The sequence below is a fragment of the Equus przewalskii genome, chromosome 19, assembly GCF_037783145.1.
Source record: "Equus przewalskii isolate Varuska chromosome 19, EquPr2, whole genome shotgun sequence".
In the NCBI taxonomy this organism is placed as follows: Eukaryota; Metazoa; Chordata; class Mammalia; order Perissodactyla; family Equidae; genus Equus; species Equus przewalskii.
Window position 1 is genome coordinate 29,821,263 of NC_091849.1, and position 25,852 is coordinate 29,847,114.

At 42.0% G+C, this 25,852-nt stretch overlaps 2 protein-coding genes and 1 long non-coding RNA gene across 4 annotated transcripts in view; 2 read left to right on the forward strand and 1 right to left on the reverse strand.

The window, feature by feature from the left end:
* Nucleotides 1-10,501, forward strand: part of LOC103567269 (HLA class I histocompatibility antigen, B alpha chain-like) — a 60,514-nt gene extending 50,013 nt beyond the window's left edge. Inside the window, exons 7-8 of one of the 2 annotated variants that reach the window (XM_070585491.1) lie at nucleotides 10,174-10,221; nucleotides 10,383-10,501. The gene's annotated coding sequence lies outside the window, so the exon portion shown is untranslated. The remainder of the gene's footprint in view (nucleotides 1-10,173; nucleotides 10,222-10,382) is intronic. The other variant, XM_070585490.1, reaches the window with a different exon arrangement.
* The window catches only part of LOC139077459 (uncharacterized), a 186,965-nt gene that overhangs the window by 68,325 nt on the left and 92,788 nt on the right, over nucleotides 1-25,852 (reverse strand). The gene's annotated exons all lie outside the window — the stretch shown is intronic.
* Nucleotides 7,200-10,800, forward strand: LOC139077457 (patr class I histocompatibility antigen, A-2 alpha chain-like). The gene is made up of 9 exons (XM_070585496.1): nucleotides 7,200-7,359; nucleotides 7,679-7,948; nucleotides 8,187-8,458; nucleotides 8,754-8,758; nucleotides 9,082-9,356; nucleotides 9,478-9,583; nucleotides 9,999-10,030; nucleotides 10,174-10,221; nucleotides 10,383-10,800. The coding sequence occupies exons 1-9, from the start codon at nucleotides 7,287-7,289 to the stop codon at nucleotides 10,385-10,387; spliced, it is 1,086 nt and encodes a 361-aa protein (XP_070441597.1). The 5' UTR covers nucleotides 7,200-7,286; the 3' UTR covers nucleotides 10,388-10,800.

Here is a 25,852-nt window from a genome sequence, read left to right on the forward strand (position 1 = left end):
GTGTGCATAAATAATGTTTTCAAAAATAAATTACATTAAAACTCCTTAAACTTGTAAAACACTTGACAGGTCACCCTCAGACCAGGATTTCAGACTCCGATTCTGATCCTGTCCTCGAGGATCTCTTCACTCAACTATTTTGCCTTAGAATGTCCATTTCTGAGAAAGGTGGGCTGGATTACATGGACCAATCCTCCCACTGGAAATAGCTAAAGATGCCGTGTAAACTACAAAAAGCATCTTCTTAAGAGCATCAAAGAGCCGACAAGATACCAATAAATGACCACACCCCAAAAAGAAGGGAAAGATCCTGCTTGGCCTCCATAGAGAACAGTGTCCTGAGAGATGGAGAAAAGGCTCTGTGAGCTCATTGCCCAGACACGGAGCCCAGCACTTCCAGCTCTGAGCCCCGAGCTTTGGACTTTCCTACCCATCTGCTTCCCTTTTAATATTTGAACAAAGCTTATATTCTGATTATGATGTATATGTATATTGTATAATACATCTGATATAATGTATATTCACTGTAGGAAAATTATAAAATGTTAAAAATTATAAGTGATAAAGTAATAATAACTATTATCCTCACACTTGGAGATAATTCTGTTGCATTTTCTCCTGGTTTCTTATGTATCCTCCTGCTACTGCCCCAGGGCTGGAACTCTCTCTCTAAGCTGATGAGCACAGAACTGAGTGGCCCCAGCCCTGCTCTCTCCAGATGCCATTTCCTGAGGCAGTTCACTCTCACACCTCCTGAGGGAGTTATTTCTCTTTCTCCTCCCTCCTCAATCCCCTCCACTCTCTCCCCACTCTCAGGTGATGAGCTCTTTTCCTTTTTCACTCAGAGAAAGGAAGGACTAGGTGAGAACTGCGCCATCATCCCCCCACACCCCACATCTGTACCTGTATCCTCTGCCTTCACAGCAGTGATGATGGATGGTCCTGCTCCTGTCTAAGGCCACCTCTCAGCTGGGGCACAAGATCAAGTCCCCTCCCTCCCCTGCATCATCAACTTCCTGCTCTCTACTGGCTCATTCATTCCTGCATACAGACAGGCTGTAATAGCTCCCATTTTAAAAGAAAAGAAAGAAAGAAACTAAATAAATCAAAACGAAATCCTCCCATAAAAATCCCCCACTCAGTCCCATGTCTCCTTCTAGCCACTGCCCCATTTCTAGGATGCTCCTGGGAGGACAATTCCAGAGCCCATTCTCTCACCTACCATGTTGTCTTTCTATTTTTACTAAACATCCATTTGCACATAGTTTAAAAGGTCCAGTGCTTCCACAAGGCTTCTTAGGAAGACAGATGCCCAACGCCCTCCCACCAACCCCGCCTTTTTCCTGAATCTCACAGACAACTTGTTTCAGTTCTTTTTGCTGATTCTCTGATTGTTACTTCTATGCCTTTAAACAGAATACTTCCAATACTCCTTCTTTGTTATTCAGTTTTATGCATCATCTTTAATAAACTGGCTTTTCTTTCACACACCCCCATCTACCCAATATAATTACTTTACAATTTTGATAAGCTCAATGTGCAGTGTTTGCATTATCACCAGGTAAACATTAGTCACAACTGAGCATCTTGTAGACTATGATTACTTTTCCTGTCTTGAATCAACTTTTTATGTTCCCTAGAGTTAACAGATATCTTGTTTCTTCATTTGCTTACTTTCTGTATTCATTACTAAATGATTCCACTACTCTCTCCAGAGTCTAAATGTCCATGAATATATTCAACCACACCTGACAATTCACCAGCTTCCTCTTTGTGAACACAGCTGTCCCACAGCCCTCAGTCCTGCCCCATGTGGACTGGTTCTCTGCACACCTGGGGCAGGACTGACATCCCGGATCTCCTTCTCCTTTTGTCTCTCTCTTGTTCTAGCCCCTTTGTTGCCTGGATCTGACTTTTCTCCCTTTTCTGATGTTCTCCATCATTGTTCCCCACATTGCCCAGTGGTGTCCTGAGGAAGGGAACATGGAAAGCAAAACAGTGAAACTCTAAACATCTGAAATACGTTTAGGCTGCCCCAGCCCTTACTCACATCTTGACTTGGTATAGAACTCCGCATTGGAATATGTTTTCCTTGGAATCTGGAAGGCATTGCTGCAATGTCTGCTAGCCTCCAGGTCTGTGATTGTTGCCTCTTAAAGTTTTCAAGGGCTTGCTTTTCCATCTTCTCTCAGAAATTCCAATGTGTTTGTCATGGTGTGGGTCTGTTTTCATCTATTGTAGTGAGAACTTTGTTAGGATATTCAAGATGTAAATTTTTGTCTGTAAACGCTGAGAAATTTTCTTAACTTTTTCTTATCACTTCCTACTCTCCATTCTTTTCGAAACTGGTACTACTAATGTGTTGGAATCCCTTGATTGATGGATTAATATTCTTCGAGGTCTTCTCTCCTGCTTGCCGTGACTTTTCCATCTGTACTACTTCATGGGAGTATGACTTTAATCTTCCAGTTCATCTATTGAATTATTCATTTCTATGATCATATTTTTAACTTTCAAGAGCTCTTTCTAGCTGTGTGACTGCATATAATTTTATATAATTCTGTTCTTGTTTCGTATACCATGAATCTTATCCATCTTTTAGATATCATTGATAGCAGCGGTAGGGAACCTGTTAGTTCTTCTGGCTCTCTGCTTTCAGGTCATCATGAATGTTTTCCTCACAGCACTTGCTCCGAAGGAGTTTCATTTATCTTTGTCATTTCTGCTAAATGTCCATCGCCCTCAGGACAATGCCAGAGTCTTCTTTTGCTCTTCACTGTATCTCTAGAGTCTAGCTGATCCTCATTCACTGGACGCCTTGAAATAGACACTGGTTGATGGACTTTACTCTGTTTTGGGCAGTTAAGACTGACTGCCCCTTGAATGCCCTCCTCAGCTCTGAGTCTAGCAGCCTATCACAGAATATTCTGGAACACTGCAACAATTCACTTGCATGGAGTGCAGAGTCATATCCACCACCTGAGGGACAGAGAACCAATGGGAGACAAGTGAACAAGGCCTCTAAGAGAAAATCCCTGGGTTCAGCCTTGGCTCTATCACCTCCTAAACCTCTCGGAGTCTCCCTTTCCCTGTTCATACAAAGGGATCACATGTTGGGAGCCTCAGGGGTTTGCTTTGAGGATTAAATTTGACCCTCTATGATATCATATGGTATTAATCCCTGAGACATATTAAGTGTTCTTCTAGTCATAGTTACCAAAGTTATAGTGATCGTAGCATTTACGTAAATTCCATTCTTTGCTTTTATAAACCATAATTCAAGAAACATCCTTGAATATATACTTTTAAGAACATGCGTGATTATCTTCTTAGAATAAATTTCTAAAAGACAAATTTCTGTGTCAAAATGTAAGCACATTTAAATTGTTGAGACATTTTTCCAAAGCATCCTTTACATATTTTGTACCAGTTTTCAACCCCATCAATCTTTATGACAGTGTATTCTCCCCACCCTCTGGTTGATACTCTCATCACTTACTTTCATCTTTGCCAAGCTGGTAGATTGTAATTTTTATTCCCATTTCTTATTCTGTGCTCTCTTTTTTTGGCATTTATTTATCTAATATATTTGTTCGATATTGTCATTTCTTTTTTTCCAAATTGTTTTCTAATATTCTTTAATTATTTTTTGATTGAGTTGTAGTTATTTTAAAATACTGAATTTAGAAAGAAGAAACAGCAGCCCCAGCATCAGGAACTGGTCTGACACTTACAGCGGGGCCTCAGTGTGGTCAGAAGCCAGCCTGATACTCACAGCTGGACCATGTTATTCTCCTGTTGGACATTGGTCACCTTACGTAACATCAACATTAGACAAGGACACTCTGAGAACATGTAAAAGTGAGACAAAATGAGACCACTACAGCACGTTGTCTCAGCACAGACAAAAACAAGGCACTGTGCAACTCACAAAATACCAAACATCTCCCTGTGCTGGCTCACATGAGCGACTGCTGCTTCTTTCCAGTCACAGCCTTATCCTTGCTCGAGTCGGCCCTGTCTACAGATAAGATTTATTGAGATGCCCAATCACAGAATAGCCCCCACTTCCTGACAACACCCAACCTAGAGTGAGCCTCTGCTTCTATAGACGCTCCCCCAAATCACCCAACCAAAGCCCAAATCCTATATAGGTTCCAACTCCTTCACACTAAGATGCCCACTGGCCCCTGATGCTGTGTCTTCTCCCTCACAGCAACAAGTAATAAACCCAACTTGTCTGCCCACAGATGTGCTTTGGTGGTCTTTGGCTGAATAAGATTAAGGCATGTTATTACCCTTTTGTCTGTCAAAATTTTTTACTTGTCTTTGATTACGGGCATGTGTTCGTATGTTGTGAGTGTGTGATTGACATAGAGAAGTTTTATGTTTTTCTTTATGGTTTTTCATCTTTGGGTCATGCTTAGAGAATTATCTATTCCACAACTGTAAAAACTTAATGTATATTTTCTTCTAGGAGAGCCGTTCAAGGGTGAAGGGAAATGGAACTGTCTGAACTTTGGGGGAAAGCATGGGAAGGAGCAATAGGTGAAGAATTCTAAGGTGGTGGCATTCTAAGGCTTACATCTTCTGCTCTATGATTTTACAAGTATGTACAGGGCCTGCAAGGTAGTTGATGTACGTTGTGTTCAATAAATGTTTTCTCTGGGGCTAAGTGAAAACTTATGTGCCTGCTTATTTACCAGGTTAATGAAAACACCACCAAGAGTCCCAATGTAATATACACAAGGATTAGCTCCAGTGATGGGCATCTTTGAATACTTACAACATGGATTTGATAAATCATATTTTGGTTAATGTCTATATGCTCTATTTGTTAAAATAGAAATTAATTCAACTTCTTGGGCTTGCTGTATTTTAAGGATATGTCTAAGACCCACATGGACAAGTCCATGACCCCCACATGAAGATAATTTTAATATACATCAACCTCTGAATCACACAGTATCTTTGTTGGGGGAGGAGACTGAAAACTAAGAACATTCTAGATACGCCCTGTCCAATATGGCAGCTACTAGCCACATATGGTTATTTAAATTTAAAGTAAATAAAACTGAAAATTCAACTGCTCAGCACAGTAGCCATATTTCAAGTGCTCAATAGCCACATGTTGCTTCTGACTTCCATATGAGACAGTGTAGATAGAGAACAATTCCCTCATCACAGAACATTCTATTGGACAGTACTGCTCTTCATACTTTGTGGGCCTCAAGTCAGATGCATGAGACCCATGTAAAAGGAAAGGCTCAATATCATTTCTCTTAGAGATACGTCAGATTTCTGTGTGAGATATGAATACATTGTAAGCTGGTATACAACGAAACCAACATAGGTCATGAGTGGGTCTGGTGCCTTCAGGCACGAACTGTTCCTAGTTCCAAAGGGAAACACTGTCCCTCCACTTCACTTCCCAGACTGAGGACACTTTCTGGCATCACATTTCTAGGGGGTGAGTTCTCTTCTAGCGGAGACTGGGGGCAATGCTCTAAGCTAAATTTTGGGAGGCAGGGAGTCCAACTCAGGGAGAGGGATTCTGGGAAATGAAGGGGAGACAGAGGTGAAGACCCATTGGGAGACTCTCCCCGGTTTATTTAGAACAGCAGTTCTCCAAGTGTGGTCTGTGGAACCTTTGCAGTCCCCGAGATCCTTTCATGGATCCATGAGTCAAAACTCTTCATATTATTACTCGCATCATTTGCCTTCTCACTATGTTGACATTTGCTGAGGTAAAACTTAGTACGAACGGAGGCCATGGTGCTAAACTGCAACAGTAGTTACCTCCACCACCTCTTACTTGCAGAAAAAGCAAAACACTTTCACTTTAAAATGCCCTGAAGCAGTAAAAATTATCTTTACCAAATCACTATCCTTAAATCCACGTTTTAAAAATATCTTATATGATGATGTGGGAAGTACACATAAAGCCTGTCTGCTACATTCCAACATACTATGTCCCGAGGAGCATAATTTGTGTGAACTGAGGTAGTGTAGCCTCTTTTTTATCAAATACCAGTTTTACTTGAAAGAATGAATGACAGAAACTGATTAGTCTTGATTATTTGTCATACAGTTTTTCAAAATGAATGTGAGCCTTTCCTTTCAAGAAAATGCACTGACAGTACTTATTGCCTTGATAAAAAGGAAGCTCTCAAGAGAAAACCAGAATTTTGGAAAACTTGTAACCAGCAAGTAAGCTTGACAGCTTCCCAGTACTGACAGACTTTCCCGTTGAGATCCGTGGTCATATTAGCAAATGCGATATTTTGATAATATTTAGCTAAATGCGCCAATAAGAGATCGATATAACTAGTGAAACAATGCATTACTTTAAATTATACATTAGTATAAGAGCCATATAATATGCAAAATAGGTCTGTAGATTTTAATATAACAGAATGGGAAATATTCAATGATACTGTTTCAGGTTCCACTTTGTGAATAACCATTGAGAAACTACCACTTGTGCAGTTTTATTTTAGTATCAGAGGGGAATATTCACAATTATCTGAAAAAGTTATTAAAATACTACTCCTACATATTTGTGTGAGGCTGTACTTCTTTTCATATACTTTAACCAAAACAAGAGATTAAACACAGAACAAATATGAAAATCCAGTAGTCTTCTAATGAGACAAAGAGACTTGTAAAAACGTAAAATGTAAAAAGATCCACTCTTTTCATTACCTTGTCTATTTTTGGAAATAGCTATTTTTCATAAAAACATTTCTGTTAACTTGCAAGGGCTTAAGAATGTTATTCTAAAGAAATTAATAAAAATATTAAATTTTTATTCCTAGTATGGTAAATACAGATAGATATAACCAAGATAAACAAAATTACCCTTGGGGCCCTCGCTAATTTGTAAGACTGTGTGGATATCCTGAAACCCAAGTGTTTGAGAATCGCTCACTCCAACAGGCCCTGGGCCAGGACTCAGGGAGACTGCGTGACAAAGAGCTCTCGGTGCAGGAGGAGAGGGGTCAGGGCAGAGTCCCAGGTCCCCGGACGTGGATCTCAGGGTCTGAGGTCCGAGCGCGGAGTCTGGGGCCGGGAAGCTCAGTGTTGGGGAGTCCCCGTCGCCCCGAGTTTCACTTCTCCCTCTCACAACCTGTGTCAGCTCCTCCTGCCTGGTGACTCATGACGCGGCCCCAGTTCTCACTCCCAATGCGGGTCCGGTTTCTACAGCAGTCAATCAGCGTCTTCGCGGTTCCCGGTTATAAAGTCGCCACCACCTTGCGGAATCATATTCTCCCCAGATCGCAAAGATGTGGGTCATGGAGCCTCGCACCTTCCTCCTGCTGCTCTCGGGGGCCCTGACTCTGACCGAGACCTGGGCGGGTGAGTGCGGGGGTCGGACAAATGGCTCCGCGGGGGGCGGAGCGAGGGGACCGCGCGCCGGGGGGCAGGACCCCCAGGAAGGCGTGTCACCGCGGACTCAGCCCCAGACCCGCCCACCCCGCCCCCGCCGCGTCCCTTCTCCTTCCCTCCCCAGTCGCCCTCTCCTCTCCCCGACTGGGGTCTCCCGCGCTTCTCCGTCTACCGCCCCTTTTCCGTCTCACGAGCCCCTCGGCCCCTCCCCCTCCCGGCCCCATCACCCTCGGACCCAGGACCCGCGCCGGGAGGAGGTCGGCCGGGTCCAGCCCCTCCCCGCCCCCAGGCTCCCACTCCCTGAGGTATTTCTACACCGCCGTGTCCCGGCCCGGCCGCGGGGAGCCCCGCTTCATCGCTGTCGGCTACGTGGACGACACGCAGTTCGTGCGGTTCGACAGCGACGCCGCGAGTCCGAGGATGGAGCCGCGGGCGCCGTGGGTGGAGCAGGAGAGGCCGGAGTATTGGGAGCGGGAGACGCGGACCGCCAAGGGCAACGCACAGACTTTCCGAGTGAGCCTGAACAACCTGCGCGGCTACTACAACCAGAGCGAGGCAGGTGAGCTACGTGGGCCCGGGTCTAGGTCGCGACCCCCATCCCCACGGACGGGCCGGGGTCTCCCCGAGTCTCCGGGTCCGAGATTCACCCCGAGGCTGCGGGACCCGCCCGGCCCCCGACCCGGGAAGAGCCGGCGGGGACTTTTCCGCGGTTTCGTTTTCAGTTTAGGTTTAATCTCTGCGGGGGGCGGGGCGGGGGCCGGGCCGAGTGGGCGGGGCTGACCTCGGGGCGGGGTCAGGGTCTCACACCCTCCAGTGGATGTCTGGCTGCGACGTGGGGCCGGACGGGCGCCTCCTCCGCGGGTACAGTCAGGACGCCTACGACGGCGCCGATTACATCGCCCTGAACGAGGACCTGCGCTCCTGGACCGCGGCGGACACTGCGGCTCAGATCTCCCGGCGCAAGTGGGAGGCGGCCGGAGCGGCGGAGGGCTACAGGAACTACCTGGAGGGCCCGTGCGTGAAGTGGCTCCTCAGATACCTGGAGAACGGGAAGGAGACGCTGCAGCGCGTGGGTACAAGGGGACACGGGGACTCCTGATCTCCCCTCGGGCCGGGCTGGCTTCCCACAAAGAGGAGAAAAGGGATCAGTGTCAGAACACCCTCCCTCAGAAAAGACAGGAATCCACCCAGGTTTTCATGTTCTTACTAAAGACTCGCCCAGTGGGCCCGCCCTTCTCTACAGGACAATAAAGGAATCCAGTTTCTTCAGGAATAGGAGGGGAGACCATCGCTGAAATCGCCCATCATTGCTTCCCTTTGACCCTGGCAGCCACCTTGTGAACCATGACTCTCTCTCTCTCAAGGCCTTGTTTTCGGCCTGAAAAGATCTGTGCGACTTTGACTCCAGTTTTTTTGAGTTATTCACCCTCCACCCAGGTCAGGACCAGAAGTCTGTGTTCTCTTCTTTGGAGACGTGGAGTCTCCTACCCTGGACATTCCATGGGATTCTAGAACTTTCCAAGGGATAGGAGATTATCCCAGATCCCCAAGTCCGGGCTGGTCACTGAGTTTTGTTCTTCCCCCTTCCAAACCAGTTGTCCTGTCCGTTCTCAGGATGGTCACATGAGTGCTGCTTTAGTGGCCCATGGAGGTAATTGAAAGTGTGAATTTTCTGGAGATCCTTCTCCTCAGACCCCCAAAGACACATGTGACCCACCACCGAGTCTCTGACCATGAGGTCACCCTGAGGTGCTGGGCCCTGGGCTTCTACCCTGCGGAGATCACCCTGTCCTGGCAGCGTGATGGGGAGGACGTGACCCAGGACACGGAGCTTGTGGAGACCAGGCCTGCAGGGGACGGGACCTTCCAGAAGTGGGCGGCAGTGGTGGTGCCTTCTGGAGAGGAGCAGAGATACACGTGCCATGTACAGCACAAGGGGCTGCCTGAGCCCGTCACCCGGAGATGGGGTAAGGAGGAGCTGGGCTCAGAGCCTCTTCTCAGGGAAATCAGGAGCCCTTCTGGAGACCTTCAGCAAGGTCAGGACTCAAGCCTGAGGTCAGAGCCCCTCACCGTCCCTTCTCTTTGCAGAGCCATCTTCTCAGCCCACCATCCCCACAGTGGGCCTCATTGCTGGCTTGGTTCTCCTTGCAGCTGTGGTCACTGGTGCTGTGATCTGCAGGAGGAAGAGCTCAGGTAGAGAAGGGAGTGGGGATTGGGGTTTTCTTGTTCCCCTGGGGGGTTTCAAGCCCCAGGTGGAACTTGCCCTGTGTTGTTCATGGGGATTCCCCCTCCACACACATGTGCTCGCCGCTCTGGAGCTGCTTGCTGACCCTCTTATTAAAGCACCTGTGAAAATGAAAGACAGATTTCTTCACCTTGATAGTTTTGGTGCTGGAGACCTGATTCTAGCAGTCGAAGGTCAGAGGGGAAGGTCCTTGCTCAGGATCGGGCTCCGGTTGGTCCAGTCCCCACACATCTCCTTTCTTCATGTTTCTCAATCCTTCCCTGAGTCTTCAGTTACTGTTCTGGAAACTTCTCTGTGGTCCAGGACTAGGGGGCTCCTCTAGTATCTCATGACCCAGTCTTCTCCCTGTTATCTTCCCACAGGTGGAAAAGGAGGGAAGCTACACTCAGGCTGCAGGTAAGTTTGGGTTGGGGTTTATTCCTGAGACCCTTGGGATAGTGTAGACGGGAGCCCATGAGGGAGCTCACTCACCTCATAGCTCCTCCTTTAGTCTCCTCTCCTGTGGGCTCTGACCAGGTCTTGTTTTTGTCCTACCCCAGGCAGTGACAGTGCCCAGGGCTCTGACGTGTCTCTCATGGATCCTAAAGGTGAGCCCCTGGGAGGCCTGAAGTTAGGGAGGAGTTGGGGCAGAGGGGACACGACTGGGTTTGGGGATTCGTTGGGACATTTTGAGGACGTAGTGGGTTATTGAGAATATCAACACTTGTGTGACTGACCTGAATTTGTTGATGGTTATTTTCTTTCCTAGTGTGAGCTGGCTTGTCGGGGACTGAGTGACGCAAGATTTGTTCACGCTCCCACTTTGTGGCTTCAAGAATCCCGTCTAGTTTTTCTGCAGCTGGCATCTAAGTGTGTCTGTGTTCCTATTAGCATAAGAGGAGGTGGGGAGACTGGCCCACTCCCCGCCTGCCCACCACGACCCGCCCACACACTTACCTGTGTTATTTGCCCTGATGACTTCCCTGTTCCAGCGGAGGTGTGGCTGGGCCGTCTCCATCCCTGTCTCAACTTCCTGTTGCACCGAATAGTAATGATTTGCTTCCTTGTTGAAAATGTGAATCCAAATATGAATTTTTTTTCGAATTCTTGTCATAAGGGATTGTTGTGTTAATTAAAGAAGAAATTTCCTAAAGTTTGAGAGAGGAAATAAATGGAAGCACTGAGAACCTTCTAGAATCCGTGTGTTTGTTGTGCTGAGTGTGTGGCAGGTGGAGACAGGATAAGGCCGTGAGGAGCCGAGCGTGGATGGGGCCTGTGCCCAGTGGGTGCCCAGTGCATCGTGGGCTGTGATGTTGTCGTTCCTCAGCTGGGTCATCCTTGCTGCTCCTTTGTTGTGGTCCCTTCAGTAGAATCCTGTCCCACCAGGACCTGTGATCACAGGGACTCGGACATCACCTGGACGCTGTTGTGTCTTTGGGCTTCAGCACCGTGGGCAGCGAGGGCTTCGTCAGGTTGGGTCAGCTCAGGCCTGGGTCCGGCCCTCAGCCCCAACATTGTGTGTGTTTAGATTTTGTTTCTTTGTGGAGACTTTGCTGTTGAGAGATGAATTTTCAGACTCATCCAGCTCTTGCTCTCCTTCTAGGGTTGTTTCCTAGATTTTTTCCACCTTTTCTTCTTTTTTAGAGAAACAGATTCTAGAATTAGCAGAGAGGAGGGATCCACTTGTTTCTCATCTTAGATAAATTCTGGTTGGGTTTCTGTCTTCTCTGCAGCCTGCACCCCTCTCTCTGCCCTTTTCTATAGTCATCCTAGTGCTGGCTCCCATCTAAACTGGATTTACAAAGCAGAGGCTACTGTAGATTCACAGTTGATTGGAAAATAGGACCCATAAGCCTAGGATTCTTTTTTCTAAAAAGGGAAGTATAATTGTGTGTGAGTGGTGAAGGGGGCGGCTGTGGGAATGAGGGGAGGGGAGAGCCGAGCTTGTGAGAAAGGTACAGGCGGCACTGATGTCAGTGTGAGTGGACATTGAGCTGTAGCTGCCACCAAACAGCATGTGGCCTGAGGCTACATTAATAAAGATACTGTCTGTAGAATAGCGAGGTGCTCTATGCTAATCATTCATTCAACTGATAATTGTTAATTTTGCATCTAGGAAACTTTAGTGAACTCAAAACAGGCAAAAATTGCCAGCCTTGGGGAGCATGTGTTCTAGTGGGGAGGGGCAGACTGTATGCCGTAAGCATGGTGAGGAAGGCACGTGTTTATGTTAGAAGTTTTAAGTGCTTTGAGGAAGGTGACCCAGAGTATAAGTGTGTGGGGACAGGGAAGGTGGCTGTGTTACTAGGGTGGTCAGTGTGGGCCTCACTGGGAAGGTGACCTTGAGGAAAGATGTGAAGGACATGATTTGTCCACAAGGATGTTTGAGAAAGTTCTTCGCAGGCAGGGGAACCTCCAGTGCAAATGCTCTCCGGCAGGAGTGTGTCTGTGTGTCCTGGGAAGAGTGAGGAGGTGGATGAGTCTGGATCAGGGAGCAATTGAGATGACGTCTGAGTTACACCCAAATCATGTAGACCTGGAGGAGATTGGAAGGTTTTGACTTTTCTCTAAGATGGGGAGTTAGAGGATGGTTTTGAACAGAAGATCGACCTGGTGTGACTTCTCTTGAGAAGCATCAGTGTGGTGCTGTGCAGAATCAAGAGGTGAAGGGAGAGCAGCCACTAGAGAAAACTGTAGGAAACCAGTGCCGTGTTCCAGGCTAGAGGTGGTAGTTGCTTTGTCTGGGGTGTCAGCAGGGAAAATAACAAGAATTGTTTGGATTCTGGATACATTCTGAAGATGGGCTTCACGGCGTCCCCTAATGGATTAAATCTGGGTTATGAGAAAGAGGGTCAAGGAGGACACCCCAAATTTCAGATGTGCAAGTGGAAAGATATGAAGTGCCTTCAGTGAAATTGGGGAAGACTTGTAGAAACACATTTGATGAAGCAGCATCATAGACATCCAGTTAGGAAATCTGAAACAGAGACATCTCTTATATGCAGGTGAGGTTAGTTCTAGTGGTTGGATATGTGAGTTTAGAGTTTAGGAGAAGTGTCTGGGCTAGAAAACTAACTTCGGAGGTGATGCCATATAAGTGATATTTAAAGCCTTGAGAACGGATGAGGTCACCAAAGGTTTAAAGACTGTAGAAGAAAAAGAAACAGGGACTGAACTCCGGGCCCCAGGCACTAAAGTATCTGGTCAGTCCACACACCCAGAGCAGACTGCACAGTTCTGACACCACATCTATGAGGCATGGAGACTAGGTAGTTCCAGACTTTCGTGTGCACAGAAATCCCCTGGCCATCTCCTGAAGGTCTACACAGTCAGGAATAGAGGTGAGGTTCTGCATGTATAACCAGTTTGATGTTGATACTGCTGGTCTTCAGATCACACGTTTAGTAGGAAGAACATGGACCAGGATTCCCGCATGGGAATCAGCCTCAGAGGTAGGCAGTGATTCTCGGGCGCTGTGCCCAATATTCTGAGATGGTGATTTTGGAGAGAGGCCTGCGTATTCTGTAACAAGCCCACAAGCAATCCTGGGGCTCAGTCAGATTGGGAAGCACTGATGCCAATGACCAGAGAGCATTCAGGGTAGGGAGGGGTGTTAAATACACAATAAAATGTTTTTTCTTGTGAAGAAAAAGGCAAGACATATGCTGACAGATATGTGGTGTTTTCTCTACCATGGGGTATGGCCAGGTGGAAGATTGGGAAGTGGTTATTAGCTCAGCAAAAGAAAATCTCTGAGTTCCTAAGAGCGTTTCCAGGACACAGTGCAGGGAGGAGGAGCCGTAACAGAGCCCAGGAGCTTTGCTGAGTTGAGGGGACAGAGTTGTGAATTGGAGGGCCCAGAACAGCCAGTGGAAGGGAAAGCGCATAGAGAAGACAGCTGAACAGAAAAGGCACTGGAAGTCTGCAGAGGGGTCCCCTCAAGTCTTCAGCTCGTCAGTGCTTGCACACAAGGAAACTATCCCAGGACAGGAAAGACTAATCCAGAAAGATTACAGAGAATAATATCTAGTACTCTACAGGGCTAGGAATAATGCCTGTCCCACCAGCCAGACTGGAAAACCTTACAATTTGCTGGGTGTTGGGTAGAGTATTCAGAGGGGTCTTGTTTGAGTAGTGGGGAACAATTTGCCCTAATCTAAATATTGCCCTATTTCGCCTAACAAATATTAAAAGCAAGACCCAAAAGGATCTTCCAACTTCCAAATAAGTTAATGTATCCCAGAAATAAAGGCAGAAGGATATCTGTGGAATGCAGAAATGTCTAGTGCCTAATAAGGTAAAACCATAAATGTCTGGCATCAAATAAAAAATAACTGGGCATACAAATAAAAAAAGAAAATACAACGCATAAAGTGCATAAAGCAGAGAAAACAATCAACTTAAACTGAACTAGAACTGACACAGACATTAGCATTAGCAGAAAATGACATTCAACAAGTTTGTAAATATATTCCTTATGTTTACCAATTTACATAAGAGATACAAAAGTGCATGAAAGACCAAAGTCATCCTTCCAGAGATGAAAATGTCTGATTTGAAATATACACTGAATGTGAGATGGGTTTAATGGTAGATTTCATATTGCAGAAGAAAAGATTACTGACCTTGAAGATGTAGCAATACAAACTCTCCAAAATTATATGCAGTAATAATTATTAAAAGTATTGTTGGATTTGTAATATATTTATATATGATTTGTATAACAAAACAGCCATAAAAGGAGGAAGTAGAAATTGAGCTATGGTCAGGTTTGTATACCTCACTGAAATTAAGTTGTTATAAATCTGAAGTGGATTTTGATAAGATAATGATATGGTAAACTCTAGAGTAACTACTAAGTTACTACTAAGTAACTACTAAGAAAATAACTCAAAAGTATAGTGAAAATTACTAAATAAGTATTATAGTATTAAAGTATTATAGTAGAAAATATGCACTTAATAAAAAGCAACCCGTAAAAGGAATGGGGGGGATAGACATGAGACACATAGAAAATAAAAGTAAAATGGCATCATAAAGCCACTGTGTCAATATTAACATTAAATATAACGGAGTTTGGGGGCTGGCCCCATGGCCAGGTGGTTAAGTTTGTGAAGTTTGTGTGCTCTGCCTCGGCAGCCCAGGGTTCACCAGTTCGGATCCTGGGCGCGGACCTACACACTGCTCATCAGGCCATGCTGTGGCGGCATCCCACATGGAAGAACTAGAATGACCTACAGCCAGGATATACAACTATGTACTGGGGCTTTGGGGAGAAAAAAAAAAGAGGAAGATTGACAAAAGATGTTAACTCAAGGCCCACCTTCCTCACTAAGAAAAAAAAGCATATAAACGTCAACAAAATAAATAAAATAAAACTGAGTTAAAACAGTCTATCAAATCACAGATTGTTAAACTGAAAACAAAACAAGATACATCTATTCTGTCTACAGTAGACACACCTGAGATTCAAGTAACATGGATTAAAGTTAAAAGGATGGAAAATATATCTCAGGCAAACAGCAACCATAAATAGCTGGAGTAGCTTCACTGGTATCAGACAAAAGAGACTTAAATGCTAGTAAGACAGACAGGGACATTTTATAACAATAAAAGGGTCAATCCATCAGAAAGATAAAACAATTATAAACATATATGCACCTAATTACTGACCACCAAGTACATGAAAACAAAATTGGCAGAAATTGAGAGAAATAAACAATCCAACAAGAATAGGTGGAGACTTCAGTATACTACTTTCAGTAATGAACAGAACAACTATGCAGAAGATCAAAAAATAACAAGAAGACTTTAGCAATGCTAAAAAACAAAAGTATAAACCTAACTGACCTTTATGGATCACTTCACCCAAGCACAGTAAAATATACATTCTTCTCAAATGCACATGGAGCATTCCTCAGGATAAACCATATGCTAGGCCACAAAACAAACTTCAATAAGTTTAAAAAGATAGAAAGAATACAAAGTATGTTCTTTTATCACAGTGGCATGAAATTAGAAATCCACTAATAACAGAAAGAAACTGGGGAAACTCACAAATGTGGAAATCAAGTAACACATCACTACATAACCAATGAATCAAAGAAGATATCAAAATGGAAATCAGATAATACTTTGAGATTAAGGAACATCCAGAGACGGCATACCAGAATTTATTGGATGCTACTAAAACACTACTTAGAGGGAAATTTATAGACGTAATGCCTACATAAAACAGAAACATCTCAATTCAATTACCTGACCTTCCACCTTAAGTCAAAGGTAAAAGAGGACCAAACTAAGCCAAAAGCAAGATGAAGGAAGGAAAAAGTAAAGATTTGAGTAAAAATTAAATAAGTAGAGAAAAGAGAACAGAGAAACAATACATAAAATTCACTAAATCCAATTTGGTCCTTTGAAAATCAACAAAACTGACATCTTCAACGAGACTCACTGAAAAAAAAAAGAGAGCGAGAGAGAAGACTCAAATTACTAGGACCAGCAGTGAAAGAGAGGACATTATGACTGACCATACAGAAAGGAGGAGAATTTAAGAGAATACTATGAACAATTATATGCCAAGAATTAGATTACTTAGATGAAATACATCAATGCATAGAAAGATACAAACTACTAAAGCTGATTCAAGAAGTAGACACCCTTAATATACCTATAAGAAATCAGAAGACTGAATCAGTTATAAAAATTATCCATAAAAAAAGCCTAGGTCCCAATGGCCTCACTGATGAACTCTACCAAATATTTAAAGAATTCAAAGCAATTCTTTATAAACGCTTTCAAAAAGGAGAAGAAGAAGAAAGATCACCACATCATTTCATGAGGCCAGTATTATTCAGATACCCAAACCAGCCAATGATATCACAAGAAAAGAAAACTGCAGGCCAATTATCTGTTATGAATATACACAGAAATCCTCAACAAAATATAGTAAGTCAAATCAAACAATGTACAGAAAGAATTATACACCATGACTAAGTGGAATTTATTCCAAGAATGCAAGGTTGGTTTAACATTCAAAAAAATCAATTAATGTAACACACTATATTAATATAATAAAAAACAAAAACCACATGCTTATCTCAATAGATGGAGAAAAAGGATTTGTCAAAGTCTGACACCCTTTCATGATTAAAAAAAAACACTCTCAACAAACTAGTAATAGAAGAGAATTTCCTCAATCTGGTTAAAGGCTTTTATGAAAACTCTAAAGCTAACATCATATTTAATGGTGAAAGAATGGTTGTTTTCCTCCTAAATCAGCAGTAAGATAAGGATGTCCACTCTCACCACTTCTACGCAACATTGTGCTAGAGGTTCCAGCCTGAGCAATTGTGCAAGAAAAAGATAAAATGCATTCAAACTGGAAAGGAAAAAGTAAAACTATCTCTATTTACAGATGACTGATCCTGTACACAGAAAACTCTAAGAAATTCACTAAAAAGCTATTAGAACGAATAAGAAGTTCAACACATTTGTAGCACATGATGGCAAATATACAAAAATCAATTATATTTCTATACAGTAAATAATCCAGGAATGAAACTAAGAAGATATTCCATTTACAACACCATCAAAAAGAATAAATATTAGGAATACATTTAATAAAGGAAGTGTAAAACTTACACTCTGAAAACTACAAAATGTTGGTAAAAGAAATTAAGGAACATCTGTGTAAATGGAAAAATATTCCTGAATTAGAAGAATTATTATTATTAAGATGGCAATACTCCCTAAATTGATCTATAGATTCAACAGCCTATCAAATACCTAACTGACTTCTTGCTAGGAATGACAAACTGATTCTAAACTCAGATTGAAATTCAAGGAATCTACAATAGGCTACAATAGGCTTTGTCTTTGATAAGATAAAGAACAACGTAGGAGGACTCACAATTCTCAATTTCAAAACTTCCTACAGGGGCGGGCCTCGTGGCACTGCAGTCAAGTTAACACGTTCTGCTTCAGTGGCCTGGGGTTTGGTGGCCCAGATCTCAGGTGGGGACCTATGCACCGCTTATCAAGCCATGCTGTGGCAGGTGTCCCACATATAAAGTAGAGGAAGATGGGCATGGATGTTAGCTCAGGGCCAGGCTTCCTCAGCAAAAAGAGGAGGATTGGCGGCAGATATTAGCTCAGGGCCAATCTTCCTCAAACAAACAAACAAACAAAAACTTGGTACAAAGCAACGGTAATCAAGACAGTGTGGTACTGGCATACAGATAGACATATGGATCAATGGAATAGAAGTGAGAGTTCAAAAATAAAACCATATGTCTATGGTCAACTGACTTTCAACAGAGGTGCCAAGATCATTCAATGGGGGAAAGAATAATCTTTTCAACAAATGGTGCTGGGACAGCTGGACAGCCACGTGCAAACTAATAAAGCTGGACACTCACCTTACACCATATACCAACCTTAATATAAAATGGACCAAAGACCTAAACATAAGACATAAAACTATAAAACTCTTAGAATAAATCACAGGGGAAAATCTTCATGACATCGGATTTGGCAATGATTTCTTTGATATGACACCAAAGGCACAGCAACACAAGAAAAAATAGGCTAATGGGAGTTCACCAAAATTAACAACTTCTGTGTATCAAAGGATTATAGCAACAGTAAAAAGGCAACCACAGAATGGAAGAAAATATTTGCCAATCAAATGTCTGATAAGCAATTAATATCTAGAATACATAAAGAAATCCAACAACTCAATAACAAAAAGACAACCATATTTTAAAACAGGCCAAAGAATTGAAGAAATACATCTCCAAATAAGATATGCAAATGCCAACATATGCATACATATATACTACATATACCATCCTAGTGGGTGGGGTGTTTCATTGTGGTTTCCACTGATTAATGATGTTGAGCATCTTTTTAGATGCTATGATACACTTATGTGCCTGGTGGTTTCTAGGGTCTGAGGAAAGGGTGAATTGGGAGTTATTGTTCATTGGGAATATAGTTTCAATACAGGATGGTGAAAAAGTTGTATTAAGATGGTTATATCTCCAAATTAATCTACAGATTCAATTCAATTTTATAAAAATCCCAGCTGATTTCTTTGCAGAAACTGATGAGTTCATCTTAAAATTCGTGTGGAAATTCAAAAGACTAGGTAAAACACTCTTGAAAAAGAAGAACAAAGTTTGAGGACTCACATTCCAGGTTTCAAAATTTACTACAAAGCTACAATAATCAAGACAGCGTGTTACCAGCATAAGGACGGACATATAGATCAACAAAATAGAATTGAGCGGTCAGAAATCAACCCTCACATTTATGGTCAGTTGAATTTCAAAAGGAGCGCCGAGACAATTCAATGAGGAAAGGTTAATCTGCTGACATGATTGTGTATCCACGTGCAAAAGAATGAAGTTGGACCTTTACCTCTCACCATCTGAAAAAATTATCTCAAGGTAGATCAAAGACCTAAACATAAATGCTAAAACTGTAAAACTCTTAGAAGACAATAAATGCATGAATCTTCTTGACATTGGACTAAGCAATGGTTTCTTAAATATGACACTGAAAATGTATGTAACAAAGGGATAATTACATTAACTGGACTTGATCAGATTTAAAACCTTTTGTGCTTTGAAGGATACCTTCAAAAAAGTAAAAATATAGCCCCAGACTGGGAGGAAATATTTGCAAATCTTTTATCTAAGGAACTAGTCTCTAGAATATATAAATAACTCTTCCAGCTCAATAATAGAAAAAAACAACCAAATTAAAAAATGAGCAAGTGTTTGATAGACATTTATCTATGGGAGATATACAAATGGCAAATAAGCACCTGAAAAGATGCTTCACATTATTAGTCCTTAGGGAAATGCAAATCAAATCTATAACATAATACCACTTCACACTTCCTAGGATGGCTAGAATCAAAAAGACCAATATTAAGAAGTGCTGTGAGGTTGTAGAGAAAATGGGACCCTTGTAAACTACTGGTAGGAATATAAAATAGTGCTGCCACTTTTGAAAAGAGTCTGGCAGTTCCTTATAGTTTGAAAATAGTGTCGCCATATGACTCAGCAATTCCATTCCTAGGTATTTACCCAAGAGAAATGAAAACATATGTCCACACAAAAACTTGTACATGATATTCATGCAGCATTATTCATAATAGATAAAATGTAGAAACAACTCAAATATCCATCAATTGATGAATAAATAAATAAAAGTGACATATCAATGCAGTGGAATACTATTTGGCAATAAAAAGAAATGAAGTACCAATGCATGCTATGGATGGAGGAAACTTGAGTACATTAGGCTTCATGAAAGAAACAGAAAGAAAAGATCAAATGGATTCCTTGATTCCATTTATTTGAAATGGCCATCATAAGCAAGTCCATATGCACAGAAAGTAGATTAGTGTGTTCCTAGGGAGGAGGGGAGTGTTGGAGGGAAATGGGGACTGAGTGCTCAGGAATAAATGGTGATGGGGAGATGAAAATGTTCCAAAATGGATTATGGTGATGGGTGCACAGCTCTGCGAATATACTAAAAAAACAGTTCTTCTTTTTTAAATGGTTGAATTACATGTGTTAATTATATCTCAATAAAGCTGTTCTAACAAAAAGTGATGGACCACATTAAATCAAGTAGAGATGCCAGAACTGCCATGGCAGACTGAAGAGAAAGAAAAGGCTCAGAGAAGTGGGCATGCTAGTATAAATCTACTCTGCGAAACTGGAAAACCACCAGGTGACTGTTTTCCTTGGAAGGGCCCAAAGGATACTCTGTATATCAGGCGATGAGGAATGAGCAGGTAAGCAGAACATCAACCACATTGTTTCTGTTCTTCATAGGCTGGGGCTGACTCTAGGAGATAATATCACAGAACTAGGCTCCCTAGCATCAGTGGGGATAATAAGATCCCAAAAAGTCAGAGACCAGGTGGCAGCAAGTTAGAAACAAAGGAAAAATTGCCAAAATAGCCAGTAATGACAGAATGGAAGTCAGGAAATTCTGACTGCAAGGGCTTTATGGAAATAGCTAATAGACCAAAGTATTTCTAGAGGGGCAGCCAACAAGAGTATTGCTTAATATTACACTTAACAGATCAAGAATGAATATGTTGGAGGCTGAGATAAGTTGCCCAACAGAAAATTACAATCCCTTGCCCAGTTTCCAGACCTGAGCCAATCCTCGCATCCAGAACCCGCTGGTTGAGTGAGAGCCTCTGTCCCCTGAGGAAGAACCCTGCAACACCACGGGAACTGTGTACACTAGTGATTCCCCAAGTCCTTCCATAAAGGTACACATGGTCACTCACTCAGGGTTCCAGACAGGAAGAAAAGAGAATCTTTAGATACTTTTTACGTCTATCGGATGCATTGTCCAACTTGACACTGATACCTGGGGAACCAAAGCACGATCATGAAACCTCATTAGAAGAGAGGCATATGCGGAAGAGAAAATAATTTGAGTCATATCTCAGATCTACCCAGATCTCAGTGGGCTCTCTGTGTCTACACATCTATTTGATGGTCATTTCCCCAGTTTCCAAATATATAATTGCAGTGGATATATTTAGAGTTGGCAAGAAGCCTCACATGGGTTCTTTGACCTGTGGAGTATGAGGTTTTCAGTAAGAAAGGCCAAGTGGAAGCCCCTGACAGAGTCCCCTAACCTCAGACAAGACAGAAAATTAAGACAATATTGTATCTAGGGGGTAATGGAAGAGGTTAATGTCATCCTCAATGACTCAAAGGATGCAGCAGTGTTGGTCCCCTCACACACCCATCAGTTCACCATTGTGGTTCTTGCAAAAACTGGACGGATCATTGCCAATGATAGTGGACTACTAAAAACTTAATCATTGATTAGCACCAATTATAGCAGCTGTGTTGAATGTAATGTCTTGGGGCTGGCCCAGTGCCATATTGGTTAAGTTCGGCACACTCCACTTTGGCAGCCCTGGGATCGCAGTTTCAGATCCCGGGCGTGGACCTACACCACTCACCAAACCATGCTGTGGCAGCGACCCACACACAAAATAGAGGAAGATTGGTGCAGATGTTAGCTCAGGACCACTTTTCCTCACCAAAAAAGAAACGAAAGAAAAGAAGTTGGTTATATTTGCAGGAGACAAATAAGACTATACTTTCTATTTTCCCAGGGCTATGTGACTTCTCCTGCTCTCTATCGTAATGTAGAAAGAAGGAATTTGTATGGAACCACAAAAGACCACAAGTAACCAAAGCAATCCTGAGGAAAAAAAGAACAAAACTGAAGGCATCACACTTCCTGATTTCAAACTATATTACAAAGCTCTAGTAACCAAAATAGTATGGTACTGGCATAAAAATAGGCATATAGACCAATGGAACAGAATCTAGATCCTGTAAAGAACCCAAGTGTGGTATAATGAGAAATAGATTTAGACTTTTTTCCTGGTTCCTGGCACAAAGCTCCTAAAACCCATGGAATTTCCTGAGTGATAGGAATGTCTTTTTTTTTTTTTTTAACTTTTTATTAAGATTATGATAGTTTACAACCTTGTGAAATTTCAGTTGTACATTATTGTTAGTCATGTTGTAGGTGCACCACTTCACCCTTTGTGCCCTCCCTCCACCACCCCCTGCCCCTTCCCCTGGTAACCACCAATCAGTTCTCTTTCTCTCTATGTTTAACTTCCACCTATGAGTAGAGTCATCCAGAGTTCATCTTTCTCTATCTGGCTTATTTCACTTAACATAATACCCTCAAGGTCCATCCATGTTGTTGTGAATGGGATGCTTTTATCCTTTTTTATGGCTGAATAGTATTACATTGTGTGTGTGTGTATATATCTATATCTATATATACCGTATCTTCTTTATCCAATCATCAGTTGATGGGCACTTAGGTCGCTTCCATGTCTTGGCTATTGTAAATAATGCTGCAATGAACATAGGGGTGCATGGGACTTTTGGAATTGCTGATTTCAAGTTCTTTGGATAGAGACCCAGTAGTGGGATGGCTGGGTCATATGGTATTTCTATTTTTAATTTTTTGAGGAATCTCCATACTGTTTTCCATAGTGGCTGTACCAGTTTGCATTCCCACCAACAGTGTATGAGGGTTCCTTTTTCTCCACAACCTCTCCAACATTTGTCACTCTTGGTTTTGGATGTTTTTGCCAATCTAACGGGTGTAAGGTGATATCTTAGTGTAGTTTTGATTTGCATTTCCCTGATGATTAGCGATGATGAACATCTTTTCATGTGTCTATTGGCCATATTCATATCTTCTTTTGGGAAATGTCTGTTCATGTCCTCTGCCCACTTTTTGATCGGGTTGTTTGTTTTTTTGTTGTTAAGCTGTGTGAGTTCTTTGTATATTATGGAGATTAACCCTTTGTTGGATAAGTGGCTTGTAAATATGTTTTCCCAATTAGTGAGCTGTTTTTTTGTTTCAATCCTGTTTTCCCTTGCCTTGAAGAAGCTCTTTAGTCTGATGAAGTCCCATTTGTTTATTCTTTCTATTGTTTCCCTCAACTGAGGAGATACAGTGTCCGAAAAAATTCTTTTGAAACTGATGTCAAAGAGTGTACTGCCTATATTCTCTTCCAAAAGACTTATTGTCTCAGGCCTAATCTTTAGGTCTTTGATCCATTTTGAGTTTATTTTGGTGTGTGGTGAAAAAGACTGGTCAATTTTCAATCTTTTGCATGTGGCTGTCCAGTTTTCCCAGCACCATTTGTTGAAGAGACTTTCTTTTCTCCATTGTAGGCCCTCTGCTCCTTTGTCGAAGATTAGCTGTCCATAGATGTGTGGTTTTATCTCTGGGCTTTCAATTCTGTTCCATTGATCTGTGGACCTGTTTTTGTACCAGTACCATGCTGTTTTGATCACTGTAGCTTTGTAGTATGTTTTGAAATTGGGGATTGTGATTCCGCCGGCTTTGTTTTTCTTGCTCAGGATTGCTTTAGCAATTCGCGGTCTTTTCTTGCCCCATATGAATTTTAGGATTGTTTGTTCAATTTCTGTGAAGAATGTTCTTGGGATTCTGATTGGGATAGCATTGAATCTGTATATTGCTTTAGGTAGTATGGACATTTTAACTATGTTTATTCTTCCAATCCATGTGCAAGGAATGTCTTTCCATCTCTTTATGTCATCGTCAATTTCTTTCAAGAAAGTCTTGTAGTTTTCATTGTATAGATCCTTCACTTCCTTGGTTAAGTTTATCCCAAGGTATTTTATTCTTTTCGTTGCGATTGTGAATGGGATTGAGTTCTTGAGTTCTTTTTCTGTTAGTTCATTGTTAGTATATAGAAATGCTACTGATTTATGCACGTTAATTTTATACCCTGCTACTTTGCTGTAGTTGTTGATTATTTCTAATAGTTTTTCTGTGGATTCTTTGGGGTTTTCTATATATAAGATCATGTCGTCTGCAAACAACGAGAGTTTTACTTCTTCGTTGCCTATTTGGATTCCTTTTATTTCTTTTTCCTGCCGAATTGCTCTGGCCAGCACCTCCAGTACTATGTTGAATAGGAGTGGTGAAAGTGGGCACCCTTGTCTTGTTCCTGTCCTCAGAGGGATGGCTTTCAGTTTTTTTCCATTGAGTATGATGTTGGCTGTGGGTCTATCATATATGGCCTTTATTATGTTGAGGTACTTTCCTTCTATACCCATTTTATTGAGGGTTTTTATCACAAATGGGTGTTGGATCTTGTCGAATGCTTTCTCTGCATCTATTGAGATGATCATGTGGTTTTTGTTTTTCATTTTGTTGATGTAGTGTATCACGTTGATTGACTTGCGGATGTTGAACCATCCCTGTGTCCCTGGTATAAATCCCACTTGATCATGGTGTATAATCTTTTTGATGTATTGTTGTAATCGGTTTGCCAAAATTTTGTTGAGGATTTTTGCATCTATGTTCATCAGTGATATCGGCCTGTAGTTCTCCTTCTTTGTGTTATCCTGTCAGGTTTGGGGATCAGAGTGATGTTGGCTTCATAGAATGTGTTAGGGAGTTCTCCATCTTTCTCAATTTTCTGGAACAGTTTGAGGAGAATAGGTATTAAGTCTTCTTTGAATGTTTGGTAGAATTCTCCAGAGAAGCCGTCTGGTCCTGGACTCTTATTTTTGGGGAGGTTTTTGATTACCGTTTCTATTTCCTTACTTGTGATTGGCCTATTCAGATTCTCCATTTCTTCCTGATTCAGTTTGGGGAGATTGTAGGAGTCTAGGAATTTGTCCATTTCTTCCAGGTTGTTCAATTTGTTGGCATATAGTTTTTCATAGTATTCTCTTATGATCTCTTGTATTTCATTGGTATCTGTTGTGATTTCTCCTCTGTCATTCCTAATTTTATTAATTTGCGATTTCTCTCTTCTTTTCTTGGTGAGTCTGGCTAGGGGTTTGTCAATTTTGTTAATTCTTTCGAAGAACCAACTCTTTGTTTCATTGATCCTTTCTATTGTCTTTTTTGTTTCAATATCGTTTATTTCTGCTCTTATTTTTATTATTTCCCTCCTTCTACTGACTCTGGGCTTTGTTTGTTCTTCTTTTTCTAGTTCTGTTAGGTGTCATTTGAGGTTGCTTATGTGAGCTTTTTCTTGTTTAGTGAGGTGAGCCTGTATTGCGATGAATTTCCCTCTTAGGACTGCTTTTGCTGCATCCCAAATGATTTGGTATGTTGTGTTCTCATTTTCATTAGTCTCCAGATAAAATTTGATTTCTTCTTTAATTTCTTCAATGATCCATTGTTTGTTGAGAAGCGTGTTGTTTAGTCTCCACATTTTTGCACCTTTCTCTGCTTTTTTCTTGTAGTTGATTTCTAGTTTAATAGCATTATGATCAGAAAATATGCTTGATATTATTTCAACTCTCTTGTATTTATTGATGTTTGCTTTGGTTCCCAAAATATGGTCAATCCTTGAGAATGTTCCATGTGCACTTGAGAAGAATGTGTATCCTGCTGTTTTTGGATGAAGTGTTTCATATATATCTATTAAGTCCATCTGGTCTAATTTTTCATTTAATTCTATTATTTCCTTGTTGATTTTCTGTCTGGATGTTCTGTCCATTGGTGTTAATGGTGTGTTGAGGTCCCCTACTATTATTGTATTGTTGTTGATGTCTTCTTTTAGTTCTATTAAGAGTTGCTTTACAAATTTTGGTGCTCCTGTGTTGGGTGCGTATATATTTATAAGTGTTATGTCTTCTTGGTGGAGAGTCCCTTTTATCATTATAT

Bases quoted from the DNA above. Each gene is read 5' to 3' on its own strand.
- LOC139077457 (XM_070585496.1), top strand. From the start codon at position 7,287: ATGTGGGTCATGGAGCCTCGCACCTTCCTCCTGCTGCTCTCGGGGGCC. The intron at 7,360-7,678 runs GTGAGTGCGGGG...CCCCGCCCCCAG, and splicing joins TCTGACCGAGACCTGGGCGG to GCTCCCACTCCCTGAGGTAT. The intron at 10,031-10,173 runs GTAAGTTTGGGT...GTCCTACCCCAG, and splicing joins AAGCTACACTCAGGCTGCAG to GCAGTGACAGTGCCCAGGGC.